Genomic DNA, 18,284 nt, shown 5'->3' with positions numbered 1-18,284 from the left:
GAAGACAATATTGATTTGTTAAATAAAAAATTATTTGTTCAATGATAAATCACATCGTCTATAAAGTGTGTAGTTTTTATACTAATCAAGAATCAACATTACGCAGTTTTAGTGTGTTTCAGAAAGATTTAACTAAACAATTTATATCAATTTGAATTAAGATCATGTTTGAACCACATTAGCACTACAGAAGATTTGTATAACAAACATCTTAACTGAATCCCCAACCTGATGTTGCCTTATTCCCGAAAAACACAAAATTCCTGTCACAAATATCAGAAGTGTTTACTTGCAAAATATAAATTTAATTTGTAACATGTAAATTACCACAACATTTCTAGATATACATTTTTATTACTATTTATATGGCGTAGATATAAAAACGGGTCACTGTCTGTAGTAAGGTCCATAGGGCCAACTTGTGGATATAACAGGATCCCTGTTTGTGATCAGCCCCATAGATCTAAGGTCTAGTTGTTGGTGTGGTAATATCTGAGGTAGTCTGTGGTACTCTACACAGGAAATAAAACATAAAAAGACACACATTATAAACAATAACCAGAATTTGGTATGGGGTAAGGAAAAAACCACACAATATATGTTCGGATCTGATGCTTGTAAAGATGAAGTTGGCAGTGTGATGAAATTGAATTAGGTGTATGGCTACAACATAGAGAATATTGATAAATGGTTATGATTTTTTAGTTGATCTTTATTTTGCAAAACGTCGATTTTGATGAATAACTTATTATATGTATTTAAAATCAATATTAGGATTCCGGGTAAAATTCACACTTCCGAATTTATGATCCAACACACAATAATGACAAACACTTGAAATACTCATTAAAATAAAATAATTCCTTGTTTACCTCAACAAACGCTGGAGATCCGTATAGTGTTGAATTAAGGTTCAAAGGTCCCTTGTCTGTCAACACCGAGGCTGAAATACAGAACATGTACACATTATTAATCAATTCATTCAATACTTTAAAAATTCTTAGTAAACTCTCAAAGCGGAGAATAACACATGTGTACTATGTTTTTGATTTCTTACACCTAGCCCAACTTAAAACTGTTTAAAACGCCATGCTTACATAGTAAATATTATACTTTTAGCATACTTATTTAAGCACACTTCAATTTAAGTGCTTAATGGCATGTTAACAGAGGAGCACAACAATAAATTAGCGCACTCACATCATAATATTCTCGTAGAAGACTATACACAGAAACCGTCCCGTAGAAAACTACACACAGAAACTGCAATTATCAAAATCCTATCACAATATTTCCCCTAGAAAACGATACACAGAAACTGCAATTACTAAAATCATATCACACTATTTCCCGTAGAAAACTATACACAGAAACTGCAATTACCGAAATCATATCACACTATTTCCCATTGAAAACTATACACAGAAAATGCAAATTACCGAAATCATATCACAATATTTCTCATAGGAAACTATACACAGAAATTGCAATTAACGAAATCATATCACAATATTTCCCCTAGAAAACGATACACAGAAACTGCAATTACTAAAATCATATCACACTATTTCCCGTAGAAAACTATACACAGAAACTGCAATTACACACTATTTCCCATTGAAAACTATACACAGAAACTGCAATTACCGAAATCATATCACAATATTTCTCATTGAAAACTATACACAGAAACTGCAATTGCCGAAATCATATCACAATATTTCCCCTAGAAAACTATACTCAGAAACTGAAATTACTAAAATCATATCACACTATTTCCCGTAGAAACACATACACTGAAACTGCATTTAGCGCAAACAAATAACATTTCCTTTAATAACTATACGCAGACACTGTAATTAGCGCAATTATGATTCATGGCTATCGCTAAAGCTAAAATATAACCGCCGAAATGTTTATGCTTACATTGTATAGTTTCCTAACTTTATATATAACATAAATGTCCACAGATAACGTGTGGCAGTACTTACTGTCTGTGTTACCGTCCATTGTGTAGTGAGCAGACAGTGTGAACTTTTTGTACTCGCGGTCCATACCTGCCTTCTGCCAGTAAGTGTCTATCTCAGTATCTGGTATTTGTATGTTATAGATTCTCACCTATTCCGAAGATAAAATGTTTCGGATCAACAATATTAGATTTGTCAAACATAGGAACTGAAATCCAGTAACATCGTCTGATAGCACTCTCTTCATTGCATACTGCGTACAGATCATTTGGTAGGATTTAGCTAAGATTTTTAGCATTAGACTTCCTCAGCAAAAGTATTACAGAGAAAAGATGTTTTCCTCAGCTCATATAAAATATAGGTTTGAAATGACAATACATATGTTATAATATGCCTTTTTGAAATGATCTAACATCGAAAAAAAACACAAAATCAGTCCAGTTGGTTATCAAGTCAGAAGAACAAATGATTACCATCGATCGATACTTCTAAAGACTGGTCAGTATGTCCGAAATCAATACATTTAAAATTACATTTTGATAGTAAGGTTTGAATACTAAAACTGATATAAAAAAAAAAAAAAAAAAAACACGAAACAAGTCATACCTCATCAATTTTGCCTTTGTAGTAATAGTTACTGTCCCTCCCCATACACAAAGTCGAACTTGGATCCTGAAAAAATATGCATAATACAGAATTAACGTTTTTAACAAAAATGCTTTTTCAGACTATCATAGGTAAAGTGAGCAAAAGTCTATCATTTGTAAAGATAATCCATGTCATAATGAATGTAATACTATAGTAATATATATTGTACCTCATGTAAACAAAATATGCTTGCGAACAGTTTATATTGTATATAAATTAACCAAAAGGTAAACTCTTTCATGTAAATGCACTGGATACATTTAAGGATAGCATCTAGACCACGTACATGTAAGTGTTCATAATTGATTGCATGATCTACAATTTGCTTAAGTAACTACACTTTGCACAGGTTTATCTTACATTTTAATTAATTTTGTTACATAAATTAATCAATACTATTTTGTAATGTCTTCCACTGAAGGAACATTATCCCTGATAACATACCCATGTGATCTCCGACATGGTGGTATTCTCTACTTCTTTTGTGACACCGCCGTCAGCTCCGTTAACAAACATGGTCAATGTTCCCTCTGAGGACAGTGTGTAGAAATAGTCACAAGTAAAATAAGTTTGCTTGCACTTTCATTCATTACTTAATTTATTTTACATATACGCCAAACAAACAATAGTTTTACACATATCCCCTTAAGATAGAACAATTGCGACCACATTATTTAGGAAGGTTGGTGTTATTCAACACTCAAGGCATCTATTGATAATAAACAAGTTTCGGATAAAAAATGTTTTATTGGTTGACATGATGAACTTTGATTGAGACTTCTGTTTAACCACACGGCCCATGGCGTTTTCATTGACAAATCAAGACCGCTTCATGTGGACGCGGAAATGATAGTACATAGAAAATAATTCGTAATTGTTTTGGTAATAATCATTTTTATATGGATTTCTATCGTTAATGCTTTGAAGAGAATGTACTTGATTTGTAACAAATGGTCTTTCCACAAAACTCAAAAATTTTACTACAGACCATATCAGTACGCTTTAAATGATGTAACCAAAACACAGGGAGATATCGGAATAGCAATCGTGGTTATTGTATTTCACGGTCGTTAATTATTTTTCAATAGTTAAAAATAAATAAATAAATAAATAAAGTAAATAAAAATAAATAAATAAATAAAAAAAATCCCGAGCGTTTTTGAAAATAACGAACTTGAGTGAAATAAAAACCATATACATGTACAACAAACCACTCATTGTGTAACCCTATATACACAATTTCAATATTGAAATACATATAAGCCAAACAAGGAATGACTTTTACGATTCCCCTCGAGATAACAAAATGTATATATCTGATTTAATTATTTCACATAAAAGCTAGATAATCAATACGTTTACCACGGATTCACTCTGAACACTTACGTTGGGCATTGTATCGTGTTGCTATATGGGTCCAGGTATCGGTAGTGATTGTTGTCGTTCCATCAACAATATGAGAACCAATTTGGGTGTGAAAGGTGCCGCCCTCTATAAACAGGCAAAGCTCCCGAGACAAGGTACATAGGATTGGCAGTTTGGTGGAGGGCGCGCCACTAGGCAGGTATACCCAGGCCTCGAAAGTGAAACTAACAAAAAAATAAAACATTTTATTAATCTAATTTTCTTGAATAAAAGAAATAAGCGCAAATTTTTGCTATTTTAAGCGTACATGTTTAATAACATTTTTCTTGCATTTTAACGTTTTACTCGTCTGAAAAACATATCAAAGTGACAAAAAACGCCAATATTGCCATTGTAGAAAAAACCTCTTATATAGAATTGACGATATCAAGTGAAATATTGCCATATTTCATATGACAAAGAATAACAATATACCTTTTAACTATTGCCAGGTCAGAAAGATTAGCTATTTCTCCATACGTGCTCGTCCCATCAAACTCCAGGGCATAATTCAATCTGTGTAGAAACGAATTTGAATCTCGAAACATCGTCGTAAGATACAGGTAAAGCGATTTATAAAGTTGTGTATTAAACAAAAGAAAAGTCACCATCATGTCTCTAAGCGCCTATTGGAAACTACTAATACGTTTGTTTTTAAATTGTAGAAGCATTGTGCAATAGACACACAAGATACTAACACCTTTCAAAACAAATTGAGTAATTTAAAGTAGATTCAGAAACTATTAAACAGCATCATACAGCTTTTTGTCCTTCTAAGACTCATTCGTGATGCTAAAGGCCTAACGTGTTGATTATAGGAGGCAACAAAAAAAGGTTGAAAGAACTGTCAACATCTGGCTATCTGATTACTTTTCAAGCTAATTCAAAATATAAATTTTGAAAACTGCTAAACATAGAATTGTATATAAGTGTTAACTGTACTACCGTTGCCATAACGAATTAACTTGGAAATCGTTGATCTATCATGTGTGAGTGTTTTATTATGTTTATTTACAGATTAGCTATAGGACTTTTCAGGGGGAAATACTTTTACAGTCAACCAATGCTGTTTTCATGTTATTTGTACTATATAAGATACACTAGTAAACTAGTTTGATAGTTCAGTGACTTTCTTTGATATCCAAATTCAACATAATCCACGTAAAGTAACAAAAAACATTATTCTGATATTTTGTTTTGAGAAGCTTTCCTAACCTATACGTAGAATATGATATTCAAACAGATTAATTATGTAAATACGTAAAACATATCAGATTAATTTTAACTTGCTCCGTAGACATGTGTGATGGCTATGTATACCTGTGATTATTTACCTATCTATACACTTTAATGGTTTACCTGTCTGTACACCTGTATTGGAGGTTGGACCACACCGACTGTGTCTGGTTATAAGAAAACACACCCAGCCGTCCACCATTGATGGCAACATTGAATATGTCTCCAGAATCGGCAATAGTTGTTGTCCCCTGTTCTACAAGCACCCTAAAATGTCAAAATGTTGGGTTTTTTTCTTGTATTTAAAATCATGAAAATAATTAAAATCATGAAAATAATCACAATATACTCATGTTTTGTAGCATTTTGGTTTTATTTTCTCAAATATGGCATTATAAATCTTAAATCATTTTGCAAAAATTGAGACAGACGTGATTAGTAACTCTTGTTTGAATGGATGGAATCACGCAAGGAGTCCTACTGTGGGAGGAAAACTAGGTGAAAGGCAAGTGTGTTACCGCTATGCAAACTCGAAATCTGCCAATTATCAATAATACCAAAAACGGTCTGAAATTAAATGGATGTCATAGTGTAATGAGCATGTCAGTTCCTTTGTAATATAACTGATCTAATTAAACATCCAAAAACATTTCAAACGATTCGACACTGACCTACCTAAGAAGGCAAACTGGGGGAATATATTGCACAATGACTGAGGAGGTCAACGTGGGGCTATATTGTACGGTGACTATGATGAGGAAGACTACAAAGGGGATATGTTGTATGGTGACTTACCTGAGTAGGCCCACAGAGGGACTATGCTGTATAGTCCACTTGTACCCAGTAAGACACTCCCAGCCAGCAAGATTTGGGTCCTGCCAGAGTAACGTAGAAGTGTCTGTGGTATCACAGCCATGATATAGGGCCTTGGCGTAATTGTTGTCAGGGCATGTAGTAGAGTCTATTAGCTGTGAACAGACAAACACTTTTATAATATGTAAATACCAAGTATAGCTCTGTTTGATACATGGTAGGTTTGATTTATCTAAGTCACACTCGATGCCTTTTTATGTGAGAAAGGAAAATATTTTACATTTTCCCTTTAAAAGAGATACTCTTTTCATATAAGAATATAAAATACATGTGCCATATTTTTGCTGATTTTTAATTTTGATTTGTTCATATATTTATTACTACTATTTCACAAAATGACAAGGTATTTACTAAGAACCGAGTAATTGTGACACTGTAATGAAAAATGTATTTATACAACATAGACATGTCTCTAAATATCGCATCTAAAAATATGTGCATGTACCCTACAAAAAACATATTATATTAAGTTCAATCATGCTCGCAAATTCTAGTTATCTGATCTGAGGGTAAATATAAGTTATTTAGATAGGCTTACCCAGAGTTGCACCCCCTTGATGCCACCGCGGTCCTCCAAATTGAAGTGGATGTGTCTCCATGTAACAAGATAGTATTTGGTGTTGCTCTGATAACCGATTATAAACCCAATGAATCCATAACAATCATCCAGGTTCACAAACGTCGTTCCAGTAAACGTTACATGGTCAAAGTATTTATTTCCTGTAACAGCACACACTTTCAAAGATTAATACAGTACATGATTTTTGACGATCGTCATTTGTGCATATTTATGTAATGTATTTACATTATTTGTGTGCCTTGTGAAAGATGATAGCAAAACTAAAACTATAAAAAAGACAATCTGGCAAATAACAGTACTCCATCATACGTGAAAACATATTTTTCTATGATGTACTTTGACCTACATTGCTGCCTCTCGGTGAACCCATGTCCCAAGTAGTTGCAATGACAAATAGTAAAGGTAAGAGCACGGAGAAGATAAAATGTTGAAGGACACATCACAATATTTCAGCCCCTCCACCTCAATAGTTCCGGTTAAGGCACTGAAGTCTAGCAGACCTTAGACCCTAAAACATCGGCATCCTCACCAATAAGAGCAACAGGCTTCAGTGTTGATTGTAGCTGCCAAATCTCTCTCCCAGTATCCTGCATTGACCATACTGAGGCGTTTTCTGATGTCAAACTTGGGTTAAGATCCAACAAGATGTAATCAGCAAATGAAGTGACGGTTATATCTTTATTCTTGGGACAGTTGTCGTCTACGTCCAGAACAGTATCAAGGTCAAGGTCACTCTCACAGGCATCGCCTCTGTGGTTGCCTGTGCGAAAGGTAAATCATATTGATAATTCACTGGTATGTTTGACCATCACTATCCTACTCGAAGTACGAAATCGATGCATGATGCAGTTTAATTCATTGCTGTACTGTATCCAAACTTATATTTCTACTCCATCTAATCACATTTTAATTAATATCTAATTAATATAAACATGTAGGATGATGTATATTCCATATTATAAAATACTTGCCATCGGCATCAGTTTGTGCAGCATTGGACACGTATACGCAGTTGTCAGCGGTGTTGAGGATACCATCGCCATCTATATCTGTGTCACAGTAATCTCCTGAAAACATATTGTGAGTATTCTTAGCAGTTGTCATGATCAATACTTCTACATTTCTACATTTGGAAGGCAAATCAACATACATGTTTATGTGTTTTCCAACACAAATACTTACATCCATAAACCAATTCATTATCTCGTTCAAATACTTGAATATAATAATATTTTAGTAAGCACCCACCTGTTCCATCTCCATCTGTGTCTGTCTGTTCTCCATTGGGAACCTCAACACAGTTATCTAACGCATCTGGTATACTATCTCCATCCCTTCAGAAAACAATAAAACATTTCTTCACCGAGAACAAAATTCGGAAATTCTTTAAAGCTATTAAGAAATCTGATATACTTGTAATGTTGTTTTAAGGAAAGACGACATGGACTTCGCTAATAGTTCTTCTCTAAACCACATTTTACCCCTCAAATTTAAATAGCACTACCAACAACTACAGAACAGGATGGTGGTTCCTGCCAATTCTTTTTTACATGGTGAACAAATACCTTTCGTAGACGCCTAGTCTTTGATAACGGTTTTTGCCACAAGAAACATTCAAATACGAAAAAATTATTTTTTGACCTGCTTCAGATTCACCCTGGCCATATGCAAAACGTTTTAAAGAGAAAGTATTGCACTTTCGCGCTACATTTTCCCTGCTTTTTAGCTGAAAAGAGCGAACTTTAAGCGGTTGCAAATTTTCCCAGTAGACAATACCCCGAAAACGAAATGGAACGCCACCATTATCATTACTTTTGATGATAAAACCTCCTAGAACCAGTCCGTTTAATTATGCCTCAAATTTGATTTCCCGTGTTTTAAAACCTACTTGTCACTTCCGTCACAGGCGTCTCCGACCCCATTCTCATTTGTATCTGTCTGTGCAGAATTAGAGACGGACAAGCAATTGTCACAGCTATCTCCTACAGTGTCTCCATCTGTATCTGTCTGAGCTGTAATTAACACAAATGAAATCATCTCCAATGGCCTGACAATCACGCCTAATATGCAGAAGCACCTCGTGATACTGTTTGGACTTGTTGGTTAGGTAAATCTATGAACACATGAAGATAGTGTCTACTTCTTATCATTTTAAAGTGCTATCCCAATGAAATAGGTTACTTATTATATACCAACAGTGGTCAACATTTTAATATGACCGTCAAGCAGAATTCACAACAATGCATGCTTACGTTGGCGGGTGATCATTACAAAGGCCAAAATGCCAAGCAAAAAGGTTACGGAAAAAATTACTTATTGTAATGCAGTGTTTACGACATTAAATAATCTAGTTTGGTTTGTTCTTAATCCTCAACTAGAAGGAGTGACTAAGTTATCTATCAAGTCCGCATTATTATGCAGCCAATGAATAGATGCTAACCACGTAAATGTCTCATCAATCAATATCAGCTCTAATAAGGGACTTTCTAAGAATGCAGCATGTATAATCTTACCTGCATTAGATACGTATGGACAATTATCCGCTCCATTAAGCTGGCCGTCCCCGTCAATGTCTGTATCACAGGCATCTCCTACCCCATCCCCGTCCACATCTGCCTGGTCAAAGTTGGCCGTATTAACACAGTTGTCACATACGTCTCCACGACCGTCACCGTCAGTGTCAAGCTGGTTTGGGTTTGACACGTAAGGGCAATTGTCCTTAGTACAAAGCAAGCAATAGGTAAATCATTACCGGTGTAATGTATACAGGTTAATTTGAGCAGCAGTGTTATTTCCATGTTTTTTTGTACGTTTTACCACAAATTAAGGCACTTTCATTTCAGGAATGGAACAGCCAAATATGACCACGTCCAAAAGTTCCTAATCTATAGTACCTGAGCAGGTCTTAATAATGTGTAGACACTCAAGTATTACACGGCTATCACGTGATAACCTAAAACAGTGAAGCTTTTAAAAACATCAGACCCGACTGCCCGGTTGTGAATATAATCTAGACAGCATGAATATAATTTGCTTGATGAAATTGCGAGTTAATACTACTACTGAATATAAGATGAATACAGTATAACATTCAGCAAAATGCTGATTTCGAATGATGTGAGTATTTTTAATGTCCTGATAGCACTTACCTGTTCATCATAAAAGATGTTATCATTATCGGAGTCGTAGTCACATATATCGCCAGAGGAGTCACCATCACTGTCCTCCTGTCCGCTGTTAGGTTTGAGTGGACAGTTGTCCTAAATACAACCAGTCATTTTACGTTAAAATCTTGTCAATGTAGACAATCTACTTTGTAGAATAACAGGAGTTTACCAAATTGAACCAGTGTCCATTTGGTAATGCATGCCATTTCCCCTAATCCGGCGATTTCAAGTTAAATATACAGTTCAAACATTGTATCCTTTGCAAATTGTTGCAAAAGTAATAGAGAAAAAAATACTTTGAAAACGAGTAATTAAAATGTATATTGATAGGCCATGTAAACGGAATCTATACCAATTGTTTTTCATTGGTGAACATTTTCAGGTACAAAGCTGAAGACATCAGGCTCACTAGACGAGAAATTATCCGTAACCAAGTGAGGTGAAAACCAGAAAGTGTTTTATCAAGGTAAGGACATAAGGAATAAGATTTTTTTTCACTCCGTCTTCTTCCTGGTCACGGCACCAATTTCTCTGTTACCAAATTAACAAGTCTTGGTCATACCTGATCATGTCATGATGCACCATGACTTGACAAAATGAAATGCTATTATCCCTTGGATATAATACAACTATAATTACACACAAATCTTCATAGACATTTTTTTTAATATCAAGTAGTATTACCTTAGCACATTTTCTGGCGGAGCAGGATTGTCCTAAATCTGGGTTTCCATCCACATCGGTATCTTCACCACAAATATATCCATCTCCAGCCCAGCCTGCTTTACACTGTGATAATGTATCACATTGTTTTTTAGTTGGCAACGTTTTCTTCTACACAATAAAACTTTCATTTCTGAACTCTTTTCTTTCTTTTTTATTTCTATTCTAATTAGACTGATGTATGTTTTATCAAGGAGTTCCAAATCTGATTATGTAAATCCAGTAAAACTTGATTTCAGCTGAATGAAGTACTAAGTTGAGGTAAAATCTGTAAACCTACACGTATATATTGAATGGCTGTTCATGGCTATATATGTATGTGGTGGTATCGTATCCATAATAGTCGTTGAGGTGACTTTGTAATGTGTGCTGGAAGGCAGTACCATATATATAACTACCTTTAAAGGTTGCAAGGCCCACTAATGCATGAGTAAACGTGTCGCAGATAGTTCCTTCAGTATGTATTCACTTATATAACAAAACATGGTCACCTTAACTACTATTTTAGATAAGATACCACACCACGGTTTTGGATTTTTTTTATGTAAAAGGAAGATAATCCAATGGGACAAGAATGATTGTGCATTCCCGGATGGTAAAAGATATATGCTCATATTATTTTCAGGAATTAAGTGACTTTAATTTGAAGAAAGCGATTTTCGAACATTTCTCTAATTGACCAAATAGTAAGCATAAAACTTTATTTTCTAATGAATTACTTTTGTTTTCATTTTAAATTATGTTTTTCATGTATATATTTCCTAATCAGTACCTGATGTATTTATGAAATACCACTGTTGGATATTTGCTATTTTCCTTTCAATGATACGATTAGAGTATACTCATTCAAGATGGCCGTGCAATAGCCCTAAATCATATGAGATAAAAGTTACCTGACAGCGATACTCTGCTGGACCAGTATAGTGACAATCAGCGTTGGAGTTACATAGGTGGGTACCGGCTGCACAGTAGTCGGCTAGTCTACAGCCACTGACGGAATCTCCTAAGTATCCCGTCTTACACGGTCCACAGTAGTAACTCCCCTGTAAACAGACATTTTATGTCACAATAGAATCATTCCTGTACATGTTCTAGATACATTTTTCTATCACCACACATGTTCTGCGCACATGTTCCTTAATTGAACAAGACCTAACACCGGGTATTTTCATTTGCAAACAGAATTCCCGCACCTAATACGTCTACCTGAAGGAAGACAATCAACACATGTTCTAAATCTGTATAATCCCCAAACCCACAGGCAATCATCAAATGTTATAGATCTAATGTTTCGACTAACACAAACGTTCTGCACCTAGTTAACGCTTTGATCTAAAAGACAATCGACACATGTTCTTCCTTCCTGTATTCCTCCCTACGCCCACAATCATCAAATGTAAAAGATATAATGCTTTGTCAAACACAAAGTTTTGCACTTAATTAATTAGTACTTCTATTGCTTGCAGAAGAAAGACAATTGACTCATGTTCTGATTCTTCCACCAGCCCACAGACAATTTCAAATCTTATAGATCTAATGCTTCGACTAACACAAACGTTCTGAACCTAGCTAGTAAATAATTCTACCAAAAGATAGACAACCATCGCTTCCATCATACAAACAATTATCAGGGATGTTATCAAGTCAAAGGTACCCAGTAGTTTGGCGTACCTTACAGGCCTCAGTTTTATCAATTTGCATTAACAAAAGAAAAAGTTAAAAAAAAAAAAAATGACATACCACAGTATTGTAGCAGAAGGCATTGCCGTTACATCCTCCATTGTTAATAAGGCACTCGTCAACGTCGACACATGATTGGTTGGCACTGGTCCACACAGTATTGTACAAGTCAAACGTCCGTCTGTGTATTTCTATGGAAAATGCATCCTCAAATGTTCCTGTGTAGCCGCAAGGACATGCGCTGCACTGGTACCCTGGCGACGTGTTTATACAGGCACTGTTGTTCCAGCATGGGTTGTGTACTGCACACTGAAGATACAATGGATATCAAAATGTAATTTGATACTTTAGGGACCTCGGTGGAGTCGTCTTTGGGGGTCATTAACCTATTACAAATTCTAACATTGGCTATGGACTTCGCACAGGAGATATGAATATCAAATTTTATTTCTTTGAAACTCTTTGGGATATTGAGGATCATCAACCGACCACTCATATTGTTCATGTTTCTTTTAAATTTCATTTTGAAGAATTCATCTGTTTCCTTTAGGCATGATTTTGATAAGTAATTAAACTGCAAGACTCAAAGCAATAATGGTACCTCTAAGTAGAATATATGACAGGTCCTATACCAAAATAATATATCTTGCATAAACTGCATAAATTATAGGTAAATGTAAAATAAGAACTGTCTTATTGAAATGCAACACCAGAAACCAAAACCGAATAGAAATGCAGGACCAGAAACCAAAAACGAATGCCGTGAAAAAGTCCATTAACTGACAAATGGAAAGGTTTGAAGTAAAGAAGTAATAGTGGCACTGAGTCCATCTTTATACTATGAATTTCAAGTGTAATTCATCTATACATAATGATACAAAAATCACTGTAAACCTCATTAATGTCTGTACAAGTGATCCCGTCCCCAGTGTAGCCAGTTGGACAAGAGAGACACGCTGATGAATACGCCCCTCCGACCTTCATGTTGTAACACAGACTACTACTGTGACAGGGAGAGCCTGACACCAGACAAGGACACTCAGCGGTGGAAGGACAATTCTGGCATGTGCTCCCATACGCGTCTGAGTAAGTATTTATAGGACAAACATCACAACGATCCTTCATTGTAGTACTTGTGTATCCTGCTGGACAGTTTTTACAGGACCCTTGGGTCTTTTGGTCCTGGTAGGTCCCCGCCACACAGAGCTGACAAAACTCTACAGAAAAGATTGCAAGAGTTGAGGAATATGTTATCTTAATAAGACTACCATCATAAATGAATACATTAATGAATCATTTGTAATTTATTTCACCTTAACTGAATACACACTTACCTACGGTTCCATTTGAGTAAGTACCAACATCACATTCGTATCTCTGGCCGCCGCGACATGCGTATCCCGATCCACACTGACTACAGGAAGTGGGGCAATCAGTGTCATTACAGGTCACATAGTGATAGTCTGGGCAGGGTGTCGCGTAACCATTACTACATATCTGGGGAGAGAAAAGATACAGACTCATGAAAATCAGGGATATCTAGGATCAATCTGGGTGTAGCGTAACCATTAATTCATATAGGAAAGAAAGGAAAGATATAATATTTCATGTGTTGTGATGGAGGCAGAAGATCTATTTTCGTCTCTGCAATGTCCCATAAATAGAAGACATGAATAACGAAAATTCAAGATACTTCAGTGGACCAACTTTGAGTCACCCTTTACGATCAATATACATTGGGTTACTGCAGGCATTATTCTTCGGCTCTCCAATGTTCCCTGAACAGAAGACAAAGGAGAAACCTCCAGACTCGCAGTCGCTTGTTACGACATACAGTGAGCTATATAGCAGGTATATTCTTTCTCTGCTTCTGCATGGATTTGAGAGGGAAAATATGTACAGTATTATTCAAATCATGGAAACCTACATGTAGGGTCAATCTAGGCTTGGCGTGGCGTAACCATTGCTAAAGCAGAGAGAATAAGGATACTTCACTAGCTTATAGGCTAGCGTAAATTTACCTTTATCCTAGTGGTAGGATGTTGGCGTTGACAGCCAGAGGTAGCTAGTTCGAGGCCCCAATGTGGGCAATGTATTTTTCATTACTCCTTCCTATTACAGATAAAGTGCCGTTGACCACTCCGAGTGAAAACTTTATGAGATTGAATTGCTTCCTTGGAGCTGAAGAACCTAGATTTTGATTGATTTAGAGGCGAAGACTTCGCGAAGGAGGGAGTAGTGTAAAAGTGGAGAGTATATGTCACCTTACTAGCTCAGGCTAGCGTGAATTTCTCTTAGCCTAGTGGTAGGATGTTTGTGAGCGAGGGGTTAATGGTTCAAATCTCAGACAGAGTGGACAGGTATTTTCACCACTTCATTACATTACATGTACATATTACTACATACCCTGGTAGGATAAAAAGAGATATTATACATCCGAATTATAGATAGCTACTTACCCAGCCAAGAGGACAAGTGGTACATTCTGAAGCGAGTCCAAAAGAGTGTTCCGTTTGAGAGCGTCCACATGTGGAGTTGGCCTGAGCCGGTTCACATCTTCCACATGGCAATGCGGTACCATCTCCTACACAGTAATTTGTGGTGAGGCATCGCTCACATGTCGTCCGGTCTATATGGCAAACAGAGGAAAATTTGTGAAATTTGGAGTGGAATCCGATACTAAATGGCAGTAGAACAGGATATTTCAAAGGAAGTAAAAACAAATGGTAAAATGCAAAGATTTATAAAAGCATGGTCTTTAAAAGGAAATGTAGCATTAAACAATGGGATATGACATAAAATGTTGCAAACCATCAAAGTGTGCTTACTGTGACAACGCAACTGTATCATAGTACAGTACCGATACAGGCTGAAGGAGATGGGTGTTCCGATACAAGCCAATTGCAAGGTGCGTGCCTGAAAGCTGTTTAAAGTTTGGAGAAAGTAAAACACGATAGAGAGTACTTACGATAATTGTACTTGCTGACAGAACAGCCGATAAGCTCAAACCGGAGGGCAATGTTATTGTTCCAGGTGACAGGTTGGATGCGGATATAGTTGGTCTCTATGAAGGGATCAAGTCCTACAGTGACCACTGTCGATCGATCAGTGCTTCCAGCAAATACCTAAACATTCCAGAATAACACAATTTTTTTAAGTTTTGGAAGAACTTTGGTAGAACGAAACTTAAGACATTTTTTTTCCAAAAGAAATTTTAAAAGCAAATATTTCAATCAAAATCTAAGAGGATTTCTAACATAGTGTTGAATTAGGAAGCAACTAATGAACGGGAAAGTGACGAAAGGGTATAGTTACAATTTGCATATACACAACAAACAGCTTTGTATAGTATAGTGACCAGTCATAGAGCTAAGCGTTTCTAGTGACTACATGTATGTGCAATATATATAAACGTTTTGTTTACAGTTTCTTACATTTACTCTTACAACGATGGAACATCAAACATGGTTCTATCATATATCACATCCCTGGCCAATCATTGAATTATCTAGCAGCTCCCGGACCTGAACTACATTTTGAAGACATATACCCAGTATAAGATCTTGTGACATTGTGACTAAATATGTCAAATGTTTCATATTCACTCTGTTTCAGATAAAGAGGATGTGTCAGGATGTAGTCTTATTGATGTAACGGAACATAGAAAGGCTACACCATACTTACGCTCGTCCCTGAAGCGTTGGTGTACGTGGTCCAAACACTACCATCAGAACTGTAGCCGATACTGAAGGTTGTTACCCAGTTATCCTCCTCCTCCTGGCCCTGAAGTTGAACCTGCTGAATTTGGTAAGTCTCATTCATTGTTACCTGTATCCACTGACTGGCGTCATTAGTTTGAGACATCCATCCTCCTTTTAGACTAGATTGGTCAGCTGTCATATACAATATAATAATCTTGTCACATTTGATGATTTGGTTTCCATGTACAATGTGTTTTAGAATACAATGTATTCTAATATTTCATTCATTCTTTCACAGAATGTGAATATGCTTGTTATTCATATATATGCAGGTACACACACCTGTATCAATTAAGAAGGAATAAAAGGTTAAAGATTGATATCAAAATTTTCTCAGAAAATAACAAGTCAATTGTAATCAAACCTTTACTGCATCATTTTTAATAAAGCAGTTTAAAATTGTGAAATTAAGATAAATTGAAAAATACCGAACATATTGTTTAGATTAACGAAGTGTTAAAATATCTAATTACTTAAGTACAATCAAGAGACAACAGGCTATATTTTATAACTACCTTGGTATACAGAAATACAAAAAGAGAAAGCTGATTTAATAGATAATGTATAGGAACAATGCAACGAGATAAATGAGTTCTCAGATCGATAACCCGATATGACTAATGAAGATATAGAATGGCTGATAGCAACAACTAGACAATTTAGGCTGAAAATAATCATGGTTTTTTAGATATTGTCAACAAAATGTTTGAATGCAAAGGAATGTACAATTTACAATGTAAATGCATACAAAAAGGTTATCAGAGCTACAGTATATGTGAGATTTAAAAATCAACATTTAAAGTAGCAATATGCATGCACTAAAAAGCTTATCAAAACTATAGTGTGGGAAAAGCTCAAATTCAAGGTCCTTGACAATTTTTTACAGTCATAACTACAAAAAAAACCCATTACATATCTATGCATTTATATATGCATTTGTAAGCTGAGGGAATAGGCATCAAAATTTTAAAATACATTCACTTATATCTAAAGCAAAAACTCAACAAAAAATGTCATTATGTTTTGGTCATCATCCGTCTTCTACTGATAATGCATGTTCATGAATCAGGTCCGTTTAGTTGTATCTTTTCAGATGGTTTATTGTTCAATTTCAGATACAAATGCTATACAAGTACAATGCCCTAAAAAAGCATGACGCCAACATGAGTGATTCAGTTTTGCTACGCAAGTGTGTTGTGAATGCTCTCAATGAGATGCAATTTTAAAAAAGATGATCTGCAAATGCTGAGTGTGTCACAAATGCGTCTGAACTGTTGCTCAAATGCTATAAAAATAACATTATACACATGCTATGAAAGTGGGACGCTAAAGCAAATGTAACCCTAAGCTGTGATGCAAATGATTTGGTATGGTTACGCAAATGTTAAAAAGAAAATGCTACCGCAATGCTACACATACACATGTACATTACAAAAGTGGGATATGTTATAAATTAATTCTCTACACAAATCCTACTCAAGTTTACGTAATTGCTGCAAAAGCACTTTAGATGACTTTAGTATTGGCTTACGCCAAGCACTGTCATTGTACATGCTATTTCAATTTAAATGTAAATTATTTCAACACCAAGGCATTTCATTTCTCCTGTCCGAATTGTTTAAACATTATTTCTATGTAATACATACTACGATTAATTTAAAATTAAATTTACATTCTGTAAATTTTTCCAACAAAAGGATGTATGCTAACACTTTTTAGTGAGCATTCACGGACGCAAGTGCTTTGGAAAGGGAATTCAAAATGCTAAGCAAATGCCTAGAAAGATCTATGTCTCAAACCCTATGCAATTCCTACATAATTCATTGCAAGTCCTATGAAATACAATCAAAATCATATGAATAAACTGATCATGAACGATTAGATTCGAATGGGTCTCTACCTATAAAGAAAATCACGCTTTGTATACAGCCATATATAATCTAATATCAAGCAAGTGGAAGAAGAACTTACCTTCGACTAGATTTTACAAAAACAAATTTTCAAAACACGTGTAATATAATTTAATGAATACTGTTGCTGACACTACATTATATGAAATATCAATATTCGCAGCTGAATTATTTTGACATAGATTATAATATATTATAGCAGGTTCAGATAAGGATTTTTCTAAGCGTAAAAACATGAATATTCAAGAATCAGTAACTCTAAAATTCACAACTTACCAGATACAATAACAACTTAACGTACACGTAAAGATACATGCAAATTCTGCATAGAGATT

General features: G+C 35.3%; 1 protein-coding gene across 1 annotated transcript in view; it reads right to left on the bottom strand.

The window, feature by feature from the left end:
* Positions 1 to 289: 289 nt before the first annotated feature.
* LOC117335429 overlaps positions 290 to 18,284 on the bottom strand; it is a 106,195-nt gene continuing 88,200 nt past the window's right edge. The window contains 25 exon segments of the mRNA XM_033895403.1: positions 290 to 512; positions 873 to 943; positions 1,992 to 2,118; positions 2,574 to 2,639; positions 3,060 to 3,145; positions 4,002 to 4,204; positions 4,455 to 4,535; positions 5,379 to 5,522; positions 6,051 to 6,223; positions 6,667 to 6,848; positions 7,238 to 7,468; positions 7,680 to 7,775; positions 7,957 to 8,042; positions 8,597 to 8,720; positions 9,222 to 9,426; positions 9,858 to 9,968; positions 10,560 to 10,664; positions 11,492 to 11,641; positions 12,339 to 12,587; positions 13,173 to 13,495; positions 13,613 to 13,775; positions 14,738 to 14,907; positions 15,247 to 15,403; positions 15,963 to 16,171; positions 18,011 to 18,016. Coding sequence (XP_033751294.1) covers positions 471 to 512; positions 873 to 943; positions 1,992 to 2,118; positions 2,574 to 2,639; positions 3,060 to 3,145; positions 4,002 to 4,204; positions 4,455 to 4,535; positions 5,379 to 5,522; positions 6,051 to 6,223; positions 6,667 to 6,848; positions 7,238 to 7,468; positions 7,680 to 7,775; positions 7,957 to 8,042; positions 8,597 to 8,720; positions 9,222 to 9,426; positions 9,858 to 9,968; positions 10,560 to 10,664; positions 11,492 to 11,641; positions 12,339 to 12,587; positions 13,173 to 13,495; positions 13,613 to 13,775; positions 14,738 to 14,907; positions 15,247 to 15,403; positions 15,963 to 16,171; positions 18,011 to 18,016 — 3,560 coding nt within the window. The 3' untranslated portion in view covers positions 290 to 470.

Source organism: Pecten maximus, chromosome 10 (assembly GCF_902652985.1).
Source record: "Pecten maximus chromosome 10, xPecMax1.1, whole genome shotgun sequence".
Lineage (NCBI taxonomy): Eukaryota > Metazoa > Mollusca > Bivalvia > Pectinida > Pectinidae > Pecten > Pecten maximus.
This window is presented reverse-complemented; position numbering and strand designations above follow the sequence as displayed.